This window comes from Grampus griseus (genome assembly GCF_964374135.1).
Source record: "Grampus griseus genome assembly, chromosome: 14".
NCBI lineage: Eukaryota > Metazoa > Chordata > Mammalia > Artiodactyla > Delphinidae > Grampus > Grampus griseus.
The window spans coordinates 30596170-30619982 of NC_139008.1; the positions used below are offsets into that span (position 1 = coordinate 30596170).

General features: G+C 41.9%; 1 protein-coding gene across 1 annotated transcript in view; it reads right to left on the reverse strand.

Annotated features, from left to right (window-relative positions):
* Nucleotides 1–5180: 5180 nt before the first annotated feature.
* Nucleotides 5181–23813, reverse strand: part of ATF7IP2 (activating transcription factor 7 interacting protein 2) — a 75780-nt gene continuing 57147 nt past the window's right edge. Inside the window, exons 10-11 of the mRNA XM_082669579.1 lie at nt 7168–7253; nt 5181–6566 (exon numbers count right to left, since the gene is read on the reverse strand). Coding sequence (XP_082525705.1) covers nt 6153–6566; nt 7168–7253 — 500 coding nt within the window. The 3' untranslated portion in view covers nt 5181–6152. The remainder of the gene's footprint in view (nt 6567–7167; nt 7254–23813) is intronic.

The window sequence follows — 23813 nt, forward strand, 5'->3', positions numbered from 1 at the left end:
GTGTCTTGGCGTATTTCTCCTTGGATTTATCCTGTATGGGACTCTCTGTGCTTCCTGGACTTGATTAACTATTTCCTTTCCCATATTAGGGAAGTTTTCAACTATAATCTCTTCAAATATTTTCTCAGTCCCTTTCTTTTTCTCTTCTTCTTCTGGAACCCCTATAATTCGAATGTTGGTACGTTTAATGTTGTCCCAGAGGTCTCTGAGACTGTCCTCAGTTCTTTTCATTCTTTTTTCTTTATTCTGCTCTGCAGTAGTTATTTCCACTATTTTATCTTCCAGGTCACTTATCCGTTCTTCTGCCTCAGTTATTCTGCTATTGATCCCATCTAGAGTACTTTTAATTTCATTTATTGTGTTGTTCATCGTTGCTTGTTTCATCTTTAGTTCTTCTAGGTCCTTGTTAACTGATTCTTGCATTTTGTCCATTCTATTGTCCATTCTATCTCCAAGATTTCGGATCAACCTTACTATCATTATTTTGAATTCTTTTTCAGGTAGACTGCCTATTTCCTCTTCAATTGTTAGGTCTGATGGGTTTTTATCTTGCTCCTTCATCTGCGGTGTGTTTTTCTGTCTTTTCATTTTGCTTATCTTACTATGTTTGGGGTCTCCTTTTTTGCAGGCTGAAGGTTCGTAGTTCCTGTTGTTTTTTGTGTCTGTCCCCAGTGGCTAAGGTTGGTTCAGTGGGTTGTGTAGGCTTCCTGGTGGAGGGTACTAGTGCCTGTGTTCTGGTGGATGAGGCTAGATCTTGTCTTTCTGGTGGGCAGGTCCACGTCTGGTGGTGTGTTTTGGGGTGTCTGTAGACTTATTATGATTTTGGGCCGCCTCTCTGCTAATGGGTGGGGTTGTGTTCCTGTCTTGCTAGTTGTTTGGCATAGGATGTCCAGCACTGCAGCTTGCTGGTCGTTGAGTGAAGCTGGGTGCTGGCGTTGAGATGGAGATCTCTCGGAAATTTTTGCTGTTTGATATTATGTGCAGCTGGGAGGTCTCTTGTGGATCAGTGTCCTGAAGTTGGCTCTCCCACCTCAGAGGCACAGCACTGACTCCTGGCTGCAGCACCAAGAGCCTTTCATCCACACGGCTCCTTAATTTGGGATGATTGGTTGTCTATTCAGGTATTCCACAGATGCAGGGTACATCAAGTTGATTGTGGAGCTTTAATCCGCTGCTTCTGATGCTGCTGGGAGAGATTTCCCTTTCTCTTCTTTGTTCTCACAGCTCCCAGGGGCTCAGCTTTGGATTTAGCCCCGCCTGTGCGTGTAGGTCGCCGGAGGGCGTCTGTTCTTTGCTCAGACAGGACGGGGTTAAAGGAGCCGCTGATTCGGAGGCTCTGGCTCACTCAGGCCCGGGGGTAGGGAGGGGCACGGAGTGTGGGGCGGGCCTGCGGCGGCAGAGGCCGGCGAGACGTTGCAGCCTGAGGCGCGCCTGTGCGTTCTCCCGGGGGAGTTGTCCCTGGATCCCGGGACCCTGGCAGTGGCGGGCTGCACAGGCTCCCCGGAAGGGCGTGTGGCTAGTGACCTGTGTTCGCACACAGGCCTCCCGGTGGCGGGAGCAGCGGCCCTAGCGTCTCATGTCTGTCTCTGGGCTCCGCACTTTTAGCCGCGGCTCGCGCCCGTCCCTGGAGCTCTCTCAAGCAGCGTTCTTAATCCCCTCTCCTCGTGCACCAGGAAACAAAGAGGGACGTAAAAGTCTCTTGCCTCTTCGGCAGTTCCAGACTTCTCCCCGGACTCTCTCCCGGCCAGCCGCGGTGCACTAACGCCCTGCAGGCTGTGTTCACGCCGCCAACCTCAGTCCTCTCCCGGCGCTCCGACAAAAGCCGGTGCCTCAGCTCCCAGTCCCGCCCGCCCCGGCGGGCGAGCAGACAAGCCTCTCGGCTGGTGAGTGCCGGTCGGCCCGATCCTCTGCGCTGGAATCTGTCCGCTTTGTCCTCCACACCCCTGTTGCTGTGCTCTCCTCCGCGGCTCCCAAGCTCCCCCACTCCGCCTCCCGAAGCCTCCACCCGCGAAGGGGCTTCCTAGTGTGTGGACACTTTTCCTCCTTCACAGCTCTCTCCCGCTGGTGCAGGACCCGTCCCTATCCTTTTGTCTCTGTTTAGTTTTTTCTTTTGCCCTACCCAGGTACGTGGGGGCTTTCTTGCCTTTTGGGAGGTCTGAGGTCTTCTGCCAGCGTTCAAAATATTTCCTTTTTGCATCAGTCATAATTCTCGCCAGACCATAACCTTGTGGCTTTTGCCTTTATAAGCCCCTGATTCCCTCTTCCCCAGAATACTCTTTTGGTTTTACCTGAATCTGTGACTCCCGAATTGCAATTCTTAGGACCCCAAATAAGGCTCTTTGTTTTCTGAAGCCTTGATACTGATTATTCTTCAACAGCTGCCATCTACCACTTAAAGATAAAGCCACCATCTGATGTCACGATGTCGGGCACATCTCACTGACAGAAGACATTGTGAAATGACTGACAGAGGCTTTGCATCTTCCATGTTGGGGGCATAAAACCACCCCCCCAGGCCAACATGAGTGTCTAGGAACACACAGGAGGCCCCACCTCTGCAGCATATGGGGTAAGGGCCAGGTGTCCACGTTTTGAACAAATCGTGGTCCCAGGGAAGAGTGCTTGTGTTAGTTTCCCTAGGGCTGTTGTAACAAATTACCACAAACTTGGTGGCTCAGAACAACAGACGTGTATTTTCTCATAGCTCTACAGACGTCTGAAATCCAGGTGTTGGCTGGGCTGTGCTCCCTCCAGAGGCTCTTCCAGCTTCTGGTGGCTCCGGTGTTCCTTGGCTTGTGGCTGCATCACTCCAATCTCTGCCTCTATCTCCATATTGGAAACGTGTTCACATTATGATTTTTAGAAGAATTTTCTTCTATCTCCATGGCCACCTCTGAGTGACATGCCATCTCCTGCTGACCCTTTGGCCCAGTAAATTAGCAGTTACCTCGGAAACAAGGTATTTCTAATTTACCCATCCCCAGCAAAGGTTTTACGTTTTTGCTTTCTACCATTTACTAATAAAGGACTTGCTTTGTCCTAGGTATTCTATGTTACATCGTTAACTCCTTACAATGACCCTGAATCAGGGCTCTTGAGCTCAGGCAGCAGAACCAGTTAAACAAGGAAAGAGAGGGAGAAAGAGGCAGAAGGAAGCAGTCAGCACTGCCTTCATTCTACACATTGAGAAAAAGCAGGCTCAGAGATGCTGACCTCACGGTAAGTGTTGGAACTGGCTTTCAGACTCAGGGTCTGTCTGTGAATTCCTTATCCCACGAGAACAACGTAGGAGACATTCAGTGTCCAGGACAGGTGGACAAGCTACTGCCCTGATACTCAATTCCCGGGGTGAGGATGCGCCTCCTCTGTCTGGGGGCCCTGTGGTCTTGGTGAGGAAGCCATCAAAACTATAGAACTTGGAACTGATTACAGGGGCTAGGCTTGGCCCAGTGTGGGAGAGCTGGTGGAGAAGCCTATGCAAAGTGTTCCCTCTGGGTCTAGTGTTGAGTCTGGAGTCGCCAGAGGTCAGCCAGGTGGCCGTCAGGAAGGAAGGAAGGAAGGAAGCGGACAAGTACGAACTGGAAGCATGTCTGTGTGTGACTACCTCCAGCCTCGAAGCCACAGGAAACACAGCCTATAGGAAAGGCACAGAGCAGCACGCAGAGGTGCCCTTCACTTGGCCAGGCACTTGGCAGGAGCTGTGGGTCTATGAGCCAGCAGAGCATAGAAGCCTCCACGCTCTGATGCCCCGTGTCTATCTTCAGAACATAAAACACAGAACTGATGTTTTGCTTCTGCTCCAAAATGCATGCAGTGTCACGTGACCAACGCTAAACTTGAACCAGCCAGGGAAGGACATCCTTGGAAAGGTAGTTCCAGCTTAGCGACATGGACATCATCCAAAGCCACTACACCTACCCTGAGTGTCAAGAGTAGCGGAGTATACCTCTCACTGACCAAAAATGCCAGAGGTTTACTTTCTTGTTCGCCTTGCAGCTTTGACACATGCCCTAGGATAAGCCAATCTGATATGTGTCTGGGCTTTGATTCTGGAACCACAAGGCAGCAAGGACAGTGGGAAAGGCTTTCTGTTCTGCCCATTGTCCCCACGAGGCCGCACAGCCTGTGTATACAGTCGGAACCCAGGACCAGGGCGCCGCATGTGAATGGGCTGGGTCTCTGTGACTCGGGCAAGCCAACTAAGCTCCCTGGACCTGTTTCCACTCTTTAAAATGGGCAGAAAATATCTTAACATATTATTATGGGGTATAAATTGCATAAACTGTCTCAGGTTTGAAACCTCATGGGAATTTGTTGCAAAGTATCTTTTTTTCCCCTTTCCTGTTTTCCAAGCCAGAGTCTCTCAGCTCCCTGCTGATTCCAGGAACGGCCCCACAGCCTTTTCTCAATATATTCAATTTTAGCTCATCAATCAGGAGTTTGGGTCTGTTGCTTCAAGGAGGCATAAAGGTTTCCCACCAAAAGCGCATGAAACATTTCCTGGGTGGAGGTGGGGTGTTTACCTTGTACTATGTAACTGTACAGTCCTGGGTCTTGTTCTCAGGCCGGTTCTCTTCTGGTGTCCCTGATAGGTAACAGTTGAGGATCTTGCTCCTGCCCCTCCAAAAGGCAAGAAACATTAATGCTTTCTGGGCCACCAGCTGTAAGATGCTTGCTTGCTATCAGCGTTCCTCCTCATTCTACTATTGTGAAGAGCTCTTTTGCTTAAGACTTGTATACCTATCAACGTTCCAGAAGATCTGCTGGTTGGGATGCAGTTTCGCTCTGCTGATGCACACCAAAGTCTTGGCTTTGGGCTTCGCTCAGTGAGTGAATGGCTAGTTGATGCCAACCCAAGGGTGCAGTTGTCCTCAAGTGAAGCCCTTGTCCTGTGCTGCAGGACACCCTCCACTGCTCCGAGCCTGAAATAGAACCTCACAGAGGGCAGCTCATCTCTTCAAATTCAGGTCAGAATTTGGCTCTTTCAGTCATAATGTTTTAAAAGGTAGACACAGGAGACTGAAAAATAACATCTTTATTTATGACTGAAGATGTGACAGCATTCACAAAATGCCAAGGAAAGCCATTCCTGTTCAATTTTTTAAATCTCAGAGCCTCTGAGGCCTGAACTTTCACTATATACCAGAAGAGAATGCCTCTCTTGAACAGACTTTCACACTAACTGTTATTTTTCTGTTTTCTCAGTGTCCTAGTATTACTCATCCACGGTTTGTCCCATTAGGGACTGACTTACACTTACCCAGTCTGCCCACCCGTCAAGTTTCTTGGGCTACTTGTAGGAGCCACAGCTCACATCAGTGTTCCCTCAGACAGAGGTAAGCAGGACATCTATGGGAGCCCCTTAGTGTTATGTTGTAATGACGGTAGCCAGGAAATAAGCAAAGGGTCTCATTAGGGAATCAGCAAATTAAAGCCTTAAATCTAAGGCAGACAACTCCATTTTCCTCCACTGAAATAGCAGGTTGGGTAATTTTTTATTTTACAAGAGATACTGTATTTTTTGTGTACACAGCATACGTTTAAGTAGTTTTATTACATATGTAAGTATACAAACCGATTTCGGGAAAACCTAGACTATTTCCCTAAATGATTGACATGGCCTAAAACAAAAGGGGCGAGTAGGGAGGGGCACAAATTAATAGCCCTTAGAATTTGAACAGAACGGGAAGACATATTTTCATAAAATCTTGGTGTAGATGCACCCCAAGGATGATCTGGCCTCAGTAAAGAGCTGAATTTTCCTGTACCTATACTGACCACAAGCAGGTCACCAAAAGCTGATATTCAAGAGAGGAAATAGTGGTTGCTTGCATCCTAGGGCTTCTGATAGAAGCAGCAGCTCCATAGTTACCGAATGTATTGTAACTAACACAGCTTAGCGACATGGGTCCATGATGGTTTATGTCTTAGAACATATCCATTGGAAGTATTTATTGAATGCAAATCAGAAATTCATGAAACTAGAGGCCACTTACAACATAGGGAAGAGGACTGTCCCTGTATAAAGGGTTCACAATCTGAACTGGCCCTTTAAGACATTGAATAGGGTTAGAGACCCATTGTAAACAAACAACTGAAGTATGAAAAAAAAATGTAGTACAATATATAATTATCAAATACTTTTCTTACTTTTAGGTAAGATTTTCAGAAAACCCAGGAATAGATTTTATATCACAAAATGGTCCATATCGCCCAAAAATGTCTTTTGACTGGACAGTAAAATAATATTTGTTGGAAGTTAAAAAATGAGATAAAGTACAGGCCATTGGGAGTGGTAAAGCTTTAATTTCTCCAACTTTCTTCCAGCTCATCTTATTATTAGGGATGTCATGGCACAGGAAGATGTGGTAGCTTTCCACGGGGGCACACTTGGGATTGATTTTGGTTATGTTCCAAGTCAGGGCAATGCCCTTGGGTCTCAGCACCCGTTTTACTTTGAGCTCAGGCTTCTGGGGAGGAAGTGTGTCTCGGATTTTGTCTACCAGTTCGGGTAGTAGTGGTGGTAGTTCTGGGAGAGGTGGCAGGTGCTCAAAGGATTCAAGAACCTAAAACACATTTATAAAAAGTTTAGCAAGCTGAATTGGTGGGTTCTGATTTTTTTTAAGTGGTCAGCTGCAGTTCTACAATATATATTTCCCATTCCTCAATCCATTTATCAAAATCATGAGAACAAAAGGATGCTTCAAGGATACGTGAGGCTGGATCCAGTTTCTTTCAAGCATAAGCTTCTTTAAGAGTTAAGCTCTCTACACTCTGGAATATCACTAATCCAGAATGGGTTAGGGCCCAGACATTCTGGAGAAATATTCCATCTCATTTCCAAACCTGTGTTCCCAAACATGAAAAGTGTGAGTGTAGGAGAACACCCATTTCCATCCACCTTCATCAACAATGGTTATTATTCTTAAAAATCTTTTCCAATTTGTTGGACTAAAAAATGTAGTTGTTCTAATTCTGTAGCTTCTGGAAAATTCAATTAAATTATTTTAATTGAGTAAATAAGTAGACTCACAATAGCACATTTGAAAAAGCATATTAAAGTGCTTTCTAAGATGAAATGTAACCCAAATGTTTCTTTATGAGTAAAATGGATACTTCCACTCAATTTGGAACGAATATCCCTTACAGAACATTTCATATCAGTACCTGGGCTGCATTTTGTGCCTCTGGGGTTGTCTCTTTTGAGATTGAAATAGCTTTCGTAGGTGACTCAAGCATGGATACTGGACTTTCTGTGAACAACAGAAGGTTTAAAAGTAAAATGTATCTACAATAATCAGTCCCATAGCCTTTAAAGCAAACAGTAGTTTACATCTTGGGTAGTAATTAAATGTGAACTAAAATTATAAAACTGTGAAATAAGAAGATAACTTTTGATATGCAAAGGTATCAAATATAGAGAATTTTTCTTTAATGTGACAAAAATTCCTCAAGGTAAACACTAATGTCATGATGCAACTGGGAACTAGGAAAAATTACCCATGGTAGAGGGATTCCTGCTTAGCAGTCTTAGAGGCAGATTTTGCTCTGTTAGGTCAACAAGGATGTTTGCAAACACAGAACTGTTTACAATCCTATAAGAATGTGTGATACAAACAAGGCCTGGGAATTCAAACTAAAACTCATGCAGGCTGGGGTTGGAGGTATCCCATGGTAGCCTAGAGGGAATTAGACATCAATTGTGGACTGCTGAAAGGGAGGGGAAGGGAGGAGAGACAGAAGAGAGAATGGAAGAAAGAGAGATGGTTAGAAGAAGAAAAGGAGGAAAATAGAGAAAATGTGGGTGTGAGGGAGAGAAAGAAGGTTTAGTAGGCACAAGAATGGTTTGAGGGCAACTGGGGAAAGTACCATGGGGATAGTAAGAAAAGTGCCTCCATGTTGGAAAGTAATAGGACCAGACAGCTAAAAATTTGAGAAGTTTGAACATATCTAATAAGCAGCAAAAATCATTTTTAATCCACTGTGTGTGCAGTGATATAACTGTTTAACGTACTTTAAGAATCTCCCCCAATAAAATTTTTTACTTGTATTTTTCTTTTAACTGACAAGGATAATTGAGATTCTACACTGTTTCAAAGATAACTTATTAATCGCTTTATTTACTGGTGTTAAAATACGTTTTTGTAAAGGTAATGATTTTACGCTTTTAATTGTAAGAGAATCGATGCATGAGAGATTGGTTCAAAATGGCAGAGTAAAAGGATGTGTGCTCACTCCCTCTTGCGAGAGCAGCAGAACCACAACTAACTGCTGAACACTCATTGACAGGAAGACACTGGAACTCACCAAAAAAGATACCCCCACATCCAAAGACAAAGGAGAAGCCGCAGTGAGGCGGTAGGAGGGGCGCAATCACAATAAAATCAAATCTCATAACCGCTAGGTGGTGACTCACAAACTGGAGAACAATTATACCACAGGAGACCATCCACTGGAGTGAAGGGTCTGAGCCCCATGTCCAGCTTCCCAACCTGGGGGTCTGGCAATGGGGGGAGGAATTCCTAGAGAATCAGACTTTGAAGGCTAGTGGGATTTGATTGCAGAATTCGACAGGACTGGGGGAAACAGAGACTCCCCTCTTGGAGGGCACACACAAAGTAGTGTGCACATCAGGACCCAGAGGAAGGAGCAGTGACCCCACAGGAGACTGAACCAGACCTACCTGCTAGTGTTGGAGGGTCTCCTGCAGAGGCGGGGGGTGGCTGTGGCTCACCGTGGGGACAAGGACACTGGCAGCAGAAGTTCTGGGAAATACTCCTTGGCATGAGCCCTCCCAGAGTCCACCATTAGCCCCACCAAAGAGCCGGGTAGGCTCCAGTGCTGGGTCGCCTCAGGCCAAACAACCAACAGTGAGGGAACCCAGCCCCACCCATCAGCAGACAAGCAGATTAAAGTTTTACTGAGCTCTGCCCAACAGAGCAACACTCAGCTCTACCCACCACCAGTCCCTTCCAACAGGAAGCTTGCACAAGCCTCTTAGATAGCCTCATCCACCAGAGGGCAGACAGCAGAAGCAAGAAGAATTACAATTCTGCAGCCTGTGGAACAAAAACCATATTCACAGAAAGAGAGACAAAACGAAAAGGCAGAGGACTATGTACCAGATGAAGAAACAAGATAAAACCCCAGAAAAAGAACTAAATGAAGTGGAAATAGGCAACCTTCCAGAAAAAGAATTCAGAATAATGATAATGAAGATGATCCAGGACCTCGGAAAAAGAATGGAGGCAAAGATCGAGAAGATGCAAGAAATGTTTAATAAAGACCTAGAAGAATTAAAGAACAAACAAACAGAGATGAACAATACAATAACTGAAATGAAAAATGAACTACAAAGAATCAATAGCAGAATAACTGAGGCAGAACAGATAAGTAACCTGGGAGATGAATGGTGGCATTCACCGCCATGGAACAAAATAAAGAAAAGAGAATGAAAAGAAATGAAGACAGCTTAAGAGACCTCTGGGACAACATTAAATGCACCAACATTCTCATTATAGGGGTCCCAGAAGGAGAAGATAGAAAGGACCCGAGAAACTGTTTGAAGAGATTACAGTCAAAAACTTCCCTAACATAGGAAAGGAAATAGCCAGCCAAGTCCAGGAAGCACAGAGTCCCAGGCAGGATAGACCCAAGGAGAAACATGCTGAGACACACAGTAATCAAACTGACAAAAACTAAAGACAAAGAAAACTTACTGAGGGCTTCCCTGGTGGCGCAGTGGTTGAGAGTCCGCCTGCCGATGCAGGGGATGCGGGTTCATGCCCCGGCCCGGGAAGATCCCACATGCCCCGGAGCGGCTGGGCCCGTGAGCCATGGCCGCTGAGCCTGCGCTCCGCGGGGGGAGGGGCCACGGCAGTGAGAGGCCCGCGTACCGCAAAAAAAAAAAAAAAAAAAAAAAAAGAAAACTTACTGAAAGCAACAAGGGAAAAATGACAAGTAACATACAAGGGAACTCCCATAAGGATAACAGCTGATTTCTCAGCAGAAACTCTACAAGCCAGAAGGGAGTGGCATGATATATTTAAAGCGATGAAAGGGAAGAACCTACAACCAAGATTACTCTACCCGGCAAGGATCTCTTTAGGTTTGATGGAGAAATCAAAAGCTTTACAGACAAGCAAAAGCTAAGAGAATTCAGCACCACCAAACCAGCTCTACAACAAATGCTAAAGGAACTTCTCTAAGTGGGAAACACAAAAGAAGAAAATGACCTACAGAAACAAACCCATAACAATTAAGAAAATGATAATAGGAACATACATATCAATAATCACCTTAAACGTGAATGGATTAAATGCTCCAACCAAAAGACACAGGCTCACTGAATGGATACAAAAACAAGACCCATATATATGCTGTCTACAAGAGACTCACTTCAGACCCAGGGACACATACAGACTGAAAGTGAGGGGATAGAAAAAGATATTCCATGTAAATGGAAATCAAAAGAAAGCTGGAGTAGCAATATTCATATCAGATAAAACAGAATTTAAAATAAAGAATGTTACAAGAGACAAGGAAGACACTACATAACAATCAAGGGATCAATCCAGGAAGAAGATATAACAATTTTAAATATATATGCACCCAACATAGGAGCACCTCAATACATAAGGCAACTGTTAACACCTATAAAAGAGGAAATCGACAGTTACACAATAATAGTGGGGGACTTCAACACCTCACTTACACCAATGGACAAATAATCGAGACAGAAAATTAATAAGGAAACACAGCTTTAAATGACACATTAGACCAGATAGATTTAATATATATTTATAGGACATTCCATCCAAAACCAGCAGATTACACTTTCTTCTCAAGTGCACACGGAACATTCTCTAGGATAGATCACATCTTGGGTCACAAATCAAGGCTCGGTAAATTTAAGAAAATTGAAATCATAGCAAACATCTTTTCCAACCACAATGCTTTGAGATTAGAAATAAATTACAGGGAAAAAATGTAAAAAAACACAAACACATGGAGGAAAAACAATACATTACTAAATAACCAAGAGATCACTGAAGAAATCAAAGAGGAAATCAAAAAATACCCAGAGACAAATGACAATGAAAACATGACGATCCAAAACCTATGGGATGCAGCAAAAGCAGTTCTAAGAGGGAAGTTGATAGCTATACAATCCTTCCTCAAGAAACAAGAAAAATCTCAAACAATCTAACCTTACACCTAAAGGATCTACAGAAAGAAGAACAAACAAAACACAAAATTAGTAGAAGGAAAGAAATCATAAAGATCAGAGCAGAAATAAATGAAATAGAAACAAAGAAAACAATAGCAAAGATCAATAAAACTAAAAGCTGGTTCTTTGAAAAGATAAATAAAATTGATAAACCTTTAGCCAGACTCAACAAGAAAAAGAGGGAGAGGACTCAAATCAATAAAATTAGAGAGGCTTCTGGGAAGATGGTGGAAGAGTAAGACGCGGAGATCACCTTCTTCCCACAGATACACCAGAAATACATCTACACGTGGAATAACTCCTACAGAACACCTACTGAACGCTGGCAGAAGACCTCAGACCTCCCAAAAGGCAAGAAACCCCCCAGGTACCTGGGTAGGGCAAAAGATAAAGAATAAACAGAGACCAAAGGAGAGGGACCGGACCTGCACCAGTGGGAGGGAGCTGTGAAGGAGGAAAGGTTTCCACACACTAGGAAGCCCCTTCGCGGGCGAAGACTGCAGGTGGCGGAGGGGGAAAGCTTCAGAGCCGCGGAGGAGAGCACAGCAACAGGGGTGCGGGGGACAAAGCAGAGAGATTTCCACACAGAGGATCAGGGCCGACCGGCACTCACCAGCCAGAGAGGCTTGTCTGCTCACCTGCTGGAGCGGGCGGGGCTGGGAGCTGAGGCTCGGGCTTCGGTCAGAGCCCAGGGAGAGGACTGGGGTTCGCGGTGTGAACACAGCCTGCAGGGGGTTAGTGCACCACGGCTAGCTGGGAGGGAACCTGGGAAAAGTCTGGACCTGTCGAAGAGGCAAGAGACTTTTTCTTCCCTCTTTGTTTCCTGGTACACGAGGAGAGGGGATTAAGAGTGCTGCTTAAAGGAGCTCCAGAGATGGGCGCGAGCCGCGGCTAAAAGCACGGACCCCAGAGACGGGCATGAGACGCTAAGGCTGCTGCTGCCGCCACCAAGAAGCCTGTGTGTGAGCACAGGTCACTATCCCCACCTCCCCTCCGGGGAGCCTGTGCAGCCTGCCACTGCCAGGGTGGCGGGATCCAGGGACAACTCCCCCGGGAGAACGCACGGCTCACCTCAGGCTGGTGCAACGTCATGCCGGTCTCTGCTGCCGCAGGTTCCCCCCACACTCCATGGACCACCCTCCCCCTGGCCTGAGTGAACCAGAGCCCCAGAATCAGCTGCTCCTTTAACCCCGTCCTGTCTGAGCGAAGAACAGACGCACTCCGGCGACCTACATGCAGAGGCGGGGCCAAATCCAAAGCTGAGCCCCTGGGAGCTGTGCGAACAAAGAAGAGAAAGGGAAATCTCAGCAGCTTCAGAAGCAGCGGATTAAAGCTCCACAATCAACTTGATGTACCCTGCATCTGTGGAATACATGAATAGACAACGAGTCATCCCAAATTGAGGAGGTGGACTTTGAGAGCAAGATTTATGATTTTTTCCCCTTTTCCTCTTTTTGTGTGTATGTGTATGCTTCTGTGTGAGATTTTGTCTGTATAGCTTTGCTTCCACCATTTGTCCTAGGGTTCTATCCATCCATCTTTTTTTTAAAATTCTTTTCTCTTAATTATTTTTTATTTTAATAACTTTATTATATTTTATCTTACTTTATGTTACTTTATCTTCTTTCTTTTTTTCCTTCCTTCCCTCCTTCCTTCCTTCCTTCCTCCCTCCCTCCCTCCCTCCTTTCTTTCTACTTCTACTACTTCTTTCTTTCTACTTTTTGTCCCTTTTATTCTGAGCCGTGTGGATGAAAGGCTCTTGGTGCTGCAGCCAGGAGTCAGTGCTGTGCCTCTGAGGTGGGAGAGCCAACTTCAGGACACTGGTCCACAAGAGACCTCCCAGCTACACATACTATCAAACGGCAAAAATCTCCCAGAGATCATCTCAACACCAGCACCCAGCTTCACTCAATCACCAGCAAGCTACAGTGCTGGATGCTGGACACGCTATGCCAAACAACTAGCAAGACAGGAACACAACCCCACCCATTAGCAGAGAGGCTGCCTAAAATCATAATAAGTCCACAGACACCCCAAAACACACCACCAGACGTGGACCTGCCCACCAGAAAGACAAGATCCAGCCTCATCCACCAGAACACAGGCACTAGTCCCCTCCACCAGGAAGCCGACACAACCCACTGAACCAACCTTAGCCACTGGGGACAGACACCAAAAACAACAGGAACTATGAACCTACAGCCTGCAAAAAGGAGACCCCAAACACAGTAAGATAAGCAAAATGAGAAGACAGAAAAACACACAGAAGATGAAGGAGCAAGATAAAAACCCACCAGACCTAACAAATGAAGAGGAAATAGGCAGTCTACCAGAAAAAGAATTCAGAATAATGATAGTAAAGATGATCCCCAATCTTGGAAATAGAATGGACAAAATGCAAGAACATTTAAAAAGGACCTAGAAGAACTAAAGATGAAACAAACAACAATGAACAACACAATAAATGAAATTAAAAGTACTCTAGATGGGATCAATAGCAGAATAACTGAGGCAGAAGAACGGATAAGTGACCTGGAAGATAAAACAGTGGAAATAACTACTGCAGAGCAGAATAAAGAAAAAAGAATGAAAAGAACTGAGGACAGTCTCAGAGACCTCTGGGACAACATTAAACGTACCAACATTCGAATTATAAGGGTTCCAGAAGAAGAAGAGAAAAAGAAAGGGACTGAGAAAATATTTGAAGAGATTATAGTTGAAAACTTCCCTAATATGGGAAAGGAAATAGTTAATCAAGTCCAGGAAGCACAGAGAGTCCCATACAGGATAAATCCAAGGAGAAATACGCCAAGACACATATTAATCAAACTGTCAAAAATTAAATACAAAGAAAACATATTAAAAGCAGCCAGGGAAAAACAACAAATAACACACAAGGGAATCCCCATAAGGTTAACAGCTGATCTTTCAGCAGAAACTCTGCAAGCCAGAAGGGAGTGGCAGGACATATTGAAAGTGTTGAAGGAGAAAAACCTGCAACCAAGATTACTCTACCCAGCAAGGATCTCATTCAGATTTGATGGAGAAATTAAAACCTTTAGAGACAAGCAAAAGCTGAGAGAGTTCAGCACCACCAAACCAGCTCTACAACAACTGCTAAAGGAACTTCTCTAGGCAAGAAATATGAGAGAAGGAAAAGACCTACAATAACGAACCCAAAACAATTAAGAAAATGGGAATAGGAACATACATATCGATAATTACCTTAAATGTAAATGGACTAAATGCTCCCACCAAAAGACACAGATTGGCTGAATGGATACAAAAACAAGACCCATATATTTGCTGTCTACAAGAGACCCACTTCAGACCTAGAGACACATACAGACTGAAAGTAAGGGGATGGAAAAAGATATTTCATGCAAATGGAAATGAAAAGAAAGCTGGAGTAGCAATTCTCATATCACACAAAATAGACCTTAAAATAAAGACTATTAGAAGAGACAAAGAAGGACACTACATAATGATCAAGGGATCGATCCAAGAACAAGATATAACAATTGTAAATATTTATGCACCCAACATAGGAGCACCTCAATACATAAGGCAAATACTAACAGCCATAAAAGGGGAAATCGACAGTAACACATTCATAGTAGGGGATTTTAACACCCCACTTTCACCAATGGACAGATCATCCAAAATGAAAATAAATAAGGAAACACAAGCTTTAAATGATACATTAAACAAGATGGACTTACTTGATAATTATAGGACATTCCATCCAAAAACAACAGAATACACATTTTTCTCAAGTGCTCATGGAACATTCTTCAGGATAGATCATATCTTGGGTCACAAGTCAAGCCTTGGTAAATTTAAGAAAATTGAAAGTGTTTCAAGTATCTTTTCCCACCACAATGCTATGACACTAGATATCAATTACAGGAAAAGATCTGTAAAAAATACAAACACATGGAGGCTAAACAATACACTACTTAATAATGAAGTGATCACTGAAGAAATCAAAGAGGAAATAAAAAATTACCTAGAAACAAATGACAATGGAGACACGACGACCCAAAATCTATGGGATGCAGCAAAAGCAGTTCTAAGAGGGAAGATTATAGCAATACAATCCTACCTTAAGAAACAGGAAACATCTCAAATAAACAACCTAACCTTGCACCTAAAGCAATTAGAGAAAGAAGAACAAAAAAACCGCAAAGTTAGTAGAAGGAAAGAAATCATTAAAATCAGATCAGAAATAAATGAAAAAGAATGAAGGAAACGATAGCAAAGATCAACAAAAATAAAAGCTGGTTCTTTGAGAAGATAAACAAAATTGATAAACCATTAGCCAGACTCATCAAGAAAAAAGGGAGAAGACTCAAATCAATAGAATTAGAAATGAAAAAGGAGAAGTAACAACTGACACTGCAGAAATAAAAAAGACCATGAAAGATTACTACAAGCAACTCTATGCCAATAAAATGGACAACCTGGAAGAAATGGAAAATTTCTTAGAAATGCACAACCTGCCAAGACTGAATCAGGAAGAAATAGAAAATATGAACAGACCAATCACAAGCACTGAAATTGAAACTGTGATTAAAAATCTTCCAACAAACAAAGCCCAGGACCAAATGGTTTCACAGGCGAATTCTATCAAACATTTAGAGAAGAGCTAACACCTATCCTTCTCAAACTCTTCCAAAATATAGCAGAGGGAGGAACACTCCCAAACTCATTCTACGAGGCCACCATCACCTTGATACCAAAACCAGACAAGGATGTAACAAAGAAAGAAAACTACAGGCCAATACCACTGATGAACATAGATGCAAAAATCCTCAACAAAATACTAGCAAACAGAATCCAACAGCACATTAAACGGATCATACACCATGATCAAGTGGGGTTTATTCCAGGAATGCAAGGATTCTTCAATATACGCAAATCAATCAATGTGATACACCATATTAACAAATTGAAGGAGAAAAACCATATGATCATCTAATAGATGCAGAGAAAGCTTTTGACAAAATTCAATACCCATTTATGATAAAAACCCTGCAGCAAGTAGGCATAGAGGAAACTTTCCTCGACATAATAAAGGCCATATACGACAAACCCACAGCCAACATCGTCCTCAATGGTGAAAAACTGAAAGCATTTCCACTAAGATCAGGAACAAGACAAGGTTGCCCACTCTCACCAATCTTATTCAACATAGTTTTGGAAGTTTTAGCCACAGCAATCAGAGAAGAAAAGGAAATAAAAGGAATCCAAATTGGAAAAGAAGAAGTAAAGCTGTCACTGTTTGCAGATGACATGATACTATACACAGAGAATCCTAAAGATGCTACCAGAAAACTACTAGAGCTAATCAATGAATCTGGTAAAGTAGTAGGATACAAAATTAATGCACAGAAATCTCTGGCATTCCTATACACTAATGATGAAAAATCTGAAAGTGAAATCAATAAAACACTCCCATTTACCACTGCAACAAAAAGAATAAAATATCTAGGAATAAACCTACCTAAGGAGACAAAAGACCTGTATGCAGAAAATTATAAGACACTGATGAAAGAAATTAAAGATGATACAAATAGATGGAGAGATATACCATGTTCTTGGATTGGAAGAATCAACATTGTGAAAATGACTCTACTACCCAAAGCAATCTACAGAATCAATGCAATCCCTATCAAACTACCAATGGCATTTTTCACAGAACTAGAACAAAAAATTTCACAATTTGTATGGAAACACAAAAGACCCCGAATAGCCAAAGCAATCGTGAGAACGAAAAACGGTGCTGGCAGAATCAGGCTCCCTGACTTCAGACTATACTACAAAGCTACAGTAATCAAGACAGTATGGTACTGGCACAAAAACAGAAATATAGATCAATGGAACAGGATAGAAAGCCCAGAGATAAACCCATGCACATATGGTCACCTTATCTTTGATAAAGGAGGCAGGAATGTACAGTGGAGAAAGGACAGCCTCTTCCATAAGTGGTGGTGGGAAAACTGGACAGGTACATGTAAAAGTATGAGATTAGATCACTCCCTAACACCATACACAAAAATAAGCTCAAAATGGATTAAAGACCTAAATGTAAGGCCAGAAAGTATCAAACTCTTAGAGAAAAACATAGGCAGAACACTCTATGACATAAATCACAGCAAGATCCTTTCTGACCCACCTCCCAGAGAAATGGAAATAAAAACAAAAATAAACAAATGGGACCTAATGAAACTTCAAAGCTTTTGCACAGCAAAGGAAACCATAAACAAGACCAAAAGACAACCCTCAGAATGGGAGAAAATATTTGCAAATGAAGCAATCGACAAAGGATTAACCTCCAAAATTTATAAGCAGCTCATGCAGCTCAATAACAAAAAAACAAACAACCCAATCCAAAAATGGGTAGAAGACCTAAACAGACATTTCTCCATAGAAGATACACAGACTGCCAACAAACACATGAAAGAATGCTCAACATCATTAATCATTAGAGAAATGCAAATCAAAACTACAATGAGATATCATCTCACACCAGTCAGAATGGCCATCATCAAAATATCTAGAAACAATAAATGCTGGAGAGGGTGTGGAGAAAAGGGAACACTCTTGCACTGCTGGTGGGAATGTGAATTGGTACAGCCACTATGGAGAACAGTATGGAGGTTCCTTAAAAAACTACAAATAAAACTACCATATGACCCAGCAATCCCACTACTGCGCACATACCCTGAGAAAACCATAATTCAAAAAGATTCATGTACCAAAATGTTCATTGCAGCTCTATTTACAATAGCCCGGAGATGGAAACAACCTAAGTGTCCATCATCAGATAAATGGATAAAGAAGATGTGGCACATATATACAATGGAATATTACTCAGCCATAAAAAGAAACGAAATTGAGCTATGTGTAATGAGGTGGATAGACCTAGAGTCTGTCATACAGAGTGAAGTAAGTCAGAAAGAGAAAGACAAATACTGTATGCTAACACATATGTATGGAATTTAAGAAAAAATAAGTCATGAAGATTCTGGGGGTAAGACAGGAATAAAGACACAGACCTACTAGAGAATGGACTTGAGGATATGGGGAGGGGGAAAGGTAAGCTCTGACAAAGCAAGAGAGAGGCATGGACATATATACACTGCCAACTGTAAGGTAGATAGCTAGTGGGAAGCAGCCGCATAGCACAGGGAGATCAGCTCGGTGATTTGTGACCGCCTGGAGGGGTGGGATAGGGAGGGTGGGAGGGAGGGAGATGCAAGAGGGAAAAGATATGGGAACATATGTATAACTGATTCACTTTGTTATAAAGCAGAAACTAACATACCATTGTAAAGCAATTATACTCCGGTAAAGATGTAAATAAAATAAAATAAAATAAAATTTGAAATTAAAAAGGAGAAGTTACAATGGACATAGCAGAAATATAAAGCATCATAAGCGACTACTACAAGCAACTCTATGCCATTAAAATGGACAACGTGGAAGAAATGGACAAATTCTTAGAAAGATATAACCTTCCACGACTGAACCAGGAAGAAATAGAAAATATGAACAGACCAATGACAAGTAATGAAATTGAAACTGTGATTAAAAATCTTCCAACAAACCAAAGTCCAGGACTGTCCAGGACCGGATGGCTTCACAGGTGAATTCTATCAAACATTTAGAGAAGAGCTAAGACCCATCCTTCTCAAACTTCCAAAAAACTGCAGGGGAAGGAACACTCCCAAACTTATTCTACAAGGCCACCATCACTCTGATACCAAAACCAGAGATACCACAAAAAAAGAAAATTACAGACCAATATCACTGACGGATATAGGTGCAAAAATCCTCAACAAAATACTAGCAAACAGGATCCAACAACAAGTTAAAAGGATCACACACCATGATCAAGTGGGATTTGTCACAGGGATACAAGGATTCTTCAATATAGGCATATCAATCAGTGTGATACACCATATTAACAAATTGAATAAAAACCATATGATCTCAATAGATGCAGAAAAAGCTTTTGACAAAATTCAACACCCATGTATGATAAAAACTCTCCAGAAAGTGGGCATAGAGGGAAACTCAACATAATAAAGGCCATACACAACAAACCCATAGCAAACATCATTCTCAATGGTGAAAAACTGAAAGCATTTCCTCTAAGATGAGAAACAACAAATGTATGTCCACTCTCACCACTATTATTCAACATAGTTTTCGAAGTCCCAGACACAGCAATCAGAGAAGAAAAAGAAATAAAAGGAATACAAATTGGAAGAAAAAAGTAAAACTGTCACTGCTTGCAGATGACATGATACTAACATAGAGAATCCTAACAATGCCACCAGAAAACTACTAGAGCTAATCAATGAATTCGGTAAAGTTGCAGGATACAAAATTAATGCAAAGAAATCTCTTGCATTCCTATAGACTAACAACAAGAGATCAGAAAGAGAAATTAAGGAAACAATCCCATTTACCATTGCCAACAAAAAGAATAAAATACCTAGGAATAAACCTACCTAAGGAGGTAAAAGACCTGTACTCAGAAAACTATAAGACACTGATGAAAGAAATCTAGGATAACACAAACAGATGGAGAGCTATACCATGTGCTTGGATTGGAAGAATCAGTAGTGTGAAAATGACTCTACTACCCAAAGCAATCTACAGAATCAATGCAATCCCTATCAAATTACCAGTGACATTTTTTACAGAACTAGAACAAAAAATCTTAAAATACGTATGGAGACACAAAGGACCCTGGATACCCAAAGCAGTCTTGAGGGAATAAAATGGAGCAGGAGGAATCAGACTCCCTGACTTCAGATTATACTACAAAGCTACAGTAATCAAGACAATATGGTACTGGCACAAAAACAGAAATACAGTTCAATGGAACAGGATAGAAAGCCCAGAGATAAACCCATGCACCTATGGTCAACTAATCTATGATAAAGGAGGCAAGGATACACAATTGAGAAAAGATAGCCTCTTCAATAAGTGGTGCTGGGAAAACTGGACAGCTACATGTAAAAGAATGAAATTAGAACATTCCCTAACACCATACACAAAAATAAACTCAAAATGGATTAAAGACCTAAATGTAAGACTGGACACTATAAAACTCTTAGAGGAAAACATAGGAAGAACACTCTTTGACATAAATCACAGCAAGGTCTTTTTTGACCCACTTCCTAGAGTAATGGAAATAAAAACAAACATAAATAAATGGGACCTAATGAAACGTAAAAGCTTTTGCACAGCAAAGGGAAGTATAAACAAAACGAAAAGACAACCCTCAGAATAGGAGAAAATATTTGAAAATGAACCAACGGATGAAGGATTAATCTCAAATATATAAACAGCTCATGCAGCTCAATGTTAAAAAAACAAACAACCCAATAAAAAAATGGGCAGAAGACCTAAATAGACATCTCTCCAAAGAAGACATACAGATGGGCAAGAGGCATATGAAAAGCTGCTCAACATCACTAATCATTAGAGAAATGCAAATTAAAACTACAGTGAGGTATCACCTCCACCAGTTAGAATGGGCATCATCAGAAAATCCACAAACAACAAATGCTGGAGAGGGTGAGGAGAAAAGGGAACGCTCTTGCACTGTTGGTAGGAATGTAAATTGATAGAGCCACTATGGAGAACAGTATGGAGGTTCCTTAAAAAACTAAAAATAGAACTACCATATGACCCAGCAATCCCACTACTGGACACATACCCTGAGAAAACCATAATTCAAAAAGAGTCATGTTGCTCCGCAGCGGGAGAGGCCACAACAGTGAGAGGCCCGCATACCGCAAAAAAAAAAAAAAAAGAGTCATGTACCACAATGTCCATTGCAGCTCTATTTACTATAGCCAGAACATGGAAGCAACCTAAGTGTCCATCGACAGATGAATGGATAAGGAAGATGTGGCACATATATACAATGGAATATTACTCAGCCATAAAAAGGAATGAAATTGGTTCATTTGTAGAGACATGGATGGACCTAGAGACTGTCATACAGAGTGAAGTAAGTCAGAAAGAGAAAAACAAATATCATATATTAATGCATATATGTGGAATCTAGAAAAATGGTACAGATAAACCTGTTTTCAAGACAGAAATAGAGACACAGATGTAGAGAACAAACCTATGGACACCAAGGGGGGAAAGTGGGGGGGTGTGGTGGGATGAACTGGGAGATTGGGATTGACATATATACACTAATATGTATAAAACATAATAAGAACCTGCTGTATAAGAAATAAATTTTAAAAATTACAAATTGTAGGAGAATCTATACACCCTTTTTATAACTGGTTAATTAGAACTAAATTTGTGAAATCATAATCTGCAGCTTAATCAATGCACAAGAGCTGATACAAATAACCTCCTTTAAATTTTCAAGTGAACAGTTTCATACAAAAAAAAATTCTAATAGATATAACTTCCCATAACTAACATTCCTTCTTTCAAGGTAGTAAGTCAACAAGCCCTTGGCAAATTAAAACAGGCTAAGACAGAAACTCAACTTTATGATAAGAGATAAAACAGGATTTTTATCCCAAACCAGTTTATGTTTAGATCCTTTGTGTCAGCAATGTCAATGTCTTGTAAATACTCTGCAGCTTTTACCCTTATCTATATAAAAATGAGTAACGGTTACTTTTTTAAATTTTATTTTATTTTTTTGGCTGTGTTGGGTCTTGGCTGCTGCGCATGGGCTTTCTCTAGTTGCAGCAAGTGGGGGCTACTCTTTGCTGTGGTGCGTGGGCTTCTCAGTACGGTGGCTTCTCTTGTTGTGAAGCACAGGCTCTAGGTGCGCAGGCTTCAGTAGCTGCAGCACATGGGCTCAGTAGTTGCGACACACGGGCTCTAGAACGCAGGCTCAGTAGTTGTGGCGCACAGGCTTAGTTGCTCCGCAGCAATGTGGGATCTTCCTGGACCAGGGATCGAACCCGTGTCCCCAGCATTGGCAGGTGGATTCTTAACCACTGCGCCACCAGGGAAGTCCAGTAATGGTTACTTTAGCACTTTGTATTCTCAAAGCAACAGGAGCCAGTACCCGATTATTTTAAAGTTCCTCCTCATTAAACTGCTAGGTGAGAATTGTGGCCTCTGGTCTCAACTTACCCCTTTGGTGTTTGACCTTTCAGATCCTTTGCTGCATGTATATGCACATGTAGATGCACGTTCACTTATGTAAATATTTATATGATAGACATGATTTTTAAAGTTTGCATTTAAAAATTAACTATTCAGATATAACTTACATACAATAAAATGTACCCATTTTATTTTTTTAGATTTTTTTGGTGTGGACCTTTTTTTTTTTTAACATCTTTATTGGAGTATAATTTTGCTTTACAATGGTGTGTTAGTTTCTGCTGTATAACAAAGTGAGTCAGCTATACATATACATATATCCCCATATCTCCTCCCTCTTGTGTCTCCCTCCCACCCTCCCTATCCCAGCCCTCTAGGTGGACACAAAGCACCGAGCTGATCTCCCTGTGCTATGTGGCTGCTTCCCAGTAGCTAGCTATTTTACATTTGGTAGTGTATATATGTCCATGCCACTCTCTCACTTTGTCCCAGCTTACCCTTCCCCCTCACCATGTCTCAAGTTCATTCTCTACGTCTGCATTTTTATTCCTGTCTTGCTCCAATTTCTTCAGAACCATTTTTTGTTTTTTTTTAGATTCCATATGTATGTGTTAGCATACGGCATTTGTTTTTCTGTTTCTGACTTACTTCACTCTGTATGAGACTCTAGGTCCATCCATCTCACTACAAATAACTCAATTTCGTTTCTTTTTATGGCTGAGTAATATTCCATTGTATATATGTGCCACATCTTCTTTATCCATTCATTTGTCGATGGATACTTAGGTTGCTTCCATGATGTGGACCATTTTTAAAGTCTTTCTTGAATTTGTTACAATATTGCTTCTGTTTTATGTTTTGGTTTTTTGGCCACAAGGCATGTGGGATCTTAGCTCCCCAACCAGAGATCAAACCCACACCCCCTACATTGGAAGTTGAAGTCTTAACCACTGGACCACCAGGGAAGTCCCCAAAATGTACCCATTTTAAATGTGCCATTCTTTGGGTTTTGACAAATTTACAGTTGTGAAACCACCACCAAAATCAAGACAGAATGTTTTTATTACCCCAAATAGTGTCCCTTCTGGTAATATGGAAGAACAAATCTGACTCCACATTGGATCTGTTTCTTTTACTTTAACCTTTGTATTCTATTGATTTTGCTACAAGTTAAAAATGTTGCCGGTAGCCTGAAATATACAGGATAGCTCTTTCTCAAGGCCCTGACCTTAAAAGGTATAACACTTATCCATTTAAATAGAGGTAAAAAGTTGTAGAACAGAGAATAACATTTGTCTTGTTGGAAGTTTATAGCAACATTGTGAAATGACCTACTGGACAGCTAGCTGCTAAGAACCAAGGATTCCAGCCCCAAGACGTTTGTAGCAACCAACCACACACCCTTCCTCTTTTAGTATAAAAGAAGCCTGAATTCTAATTCGGAGAAGATGGTTCTTTGGGACACTAGTCC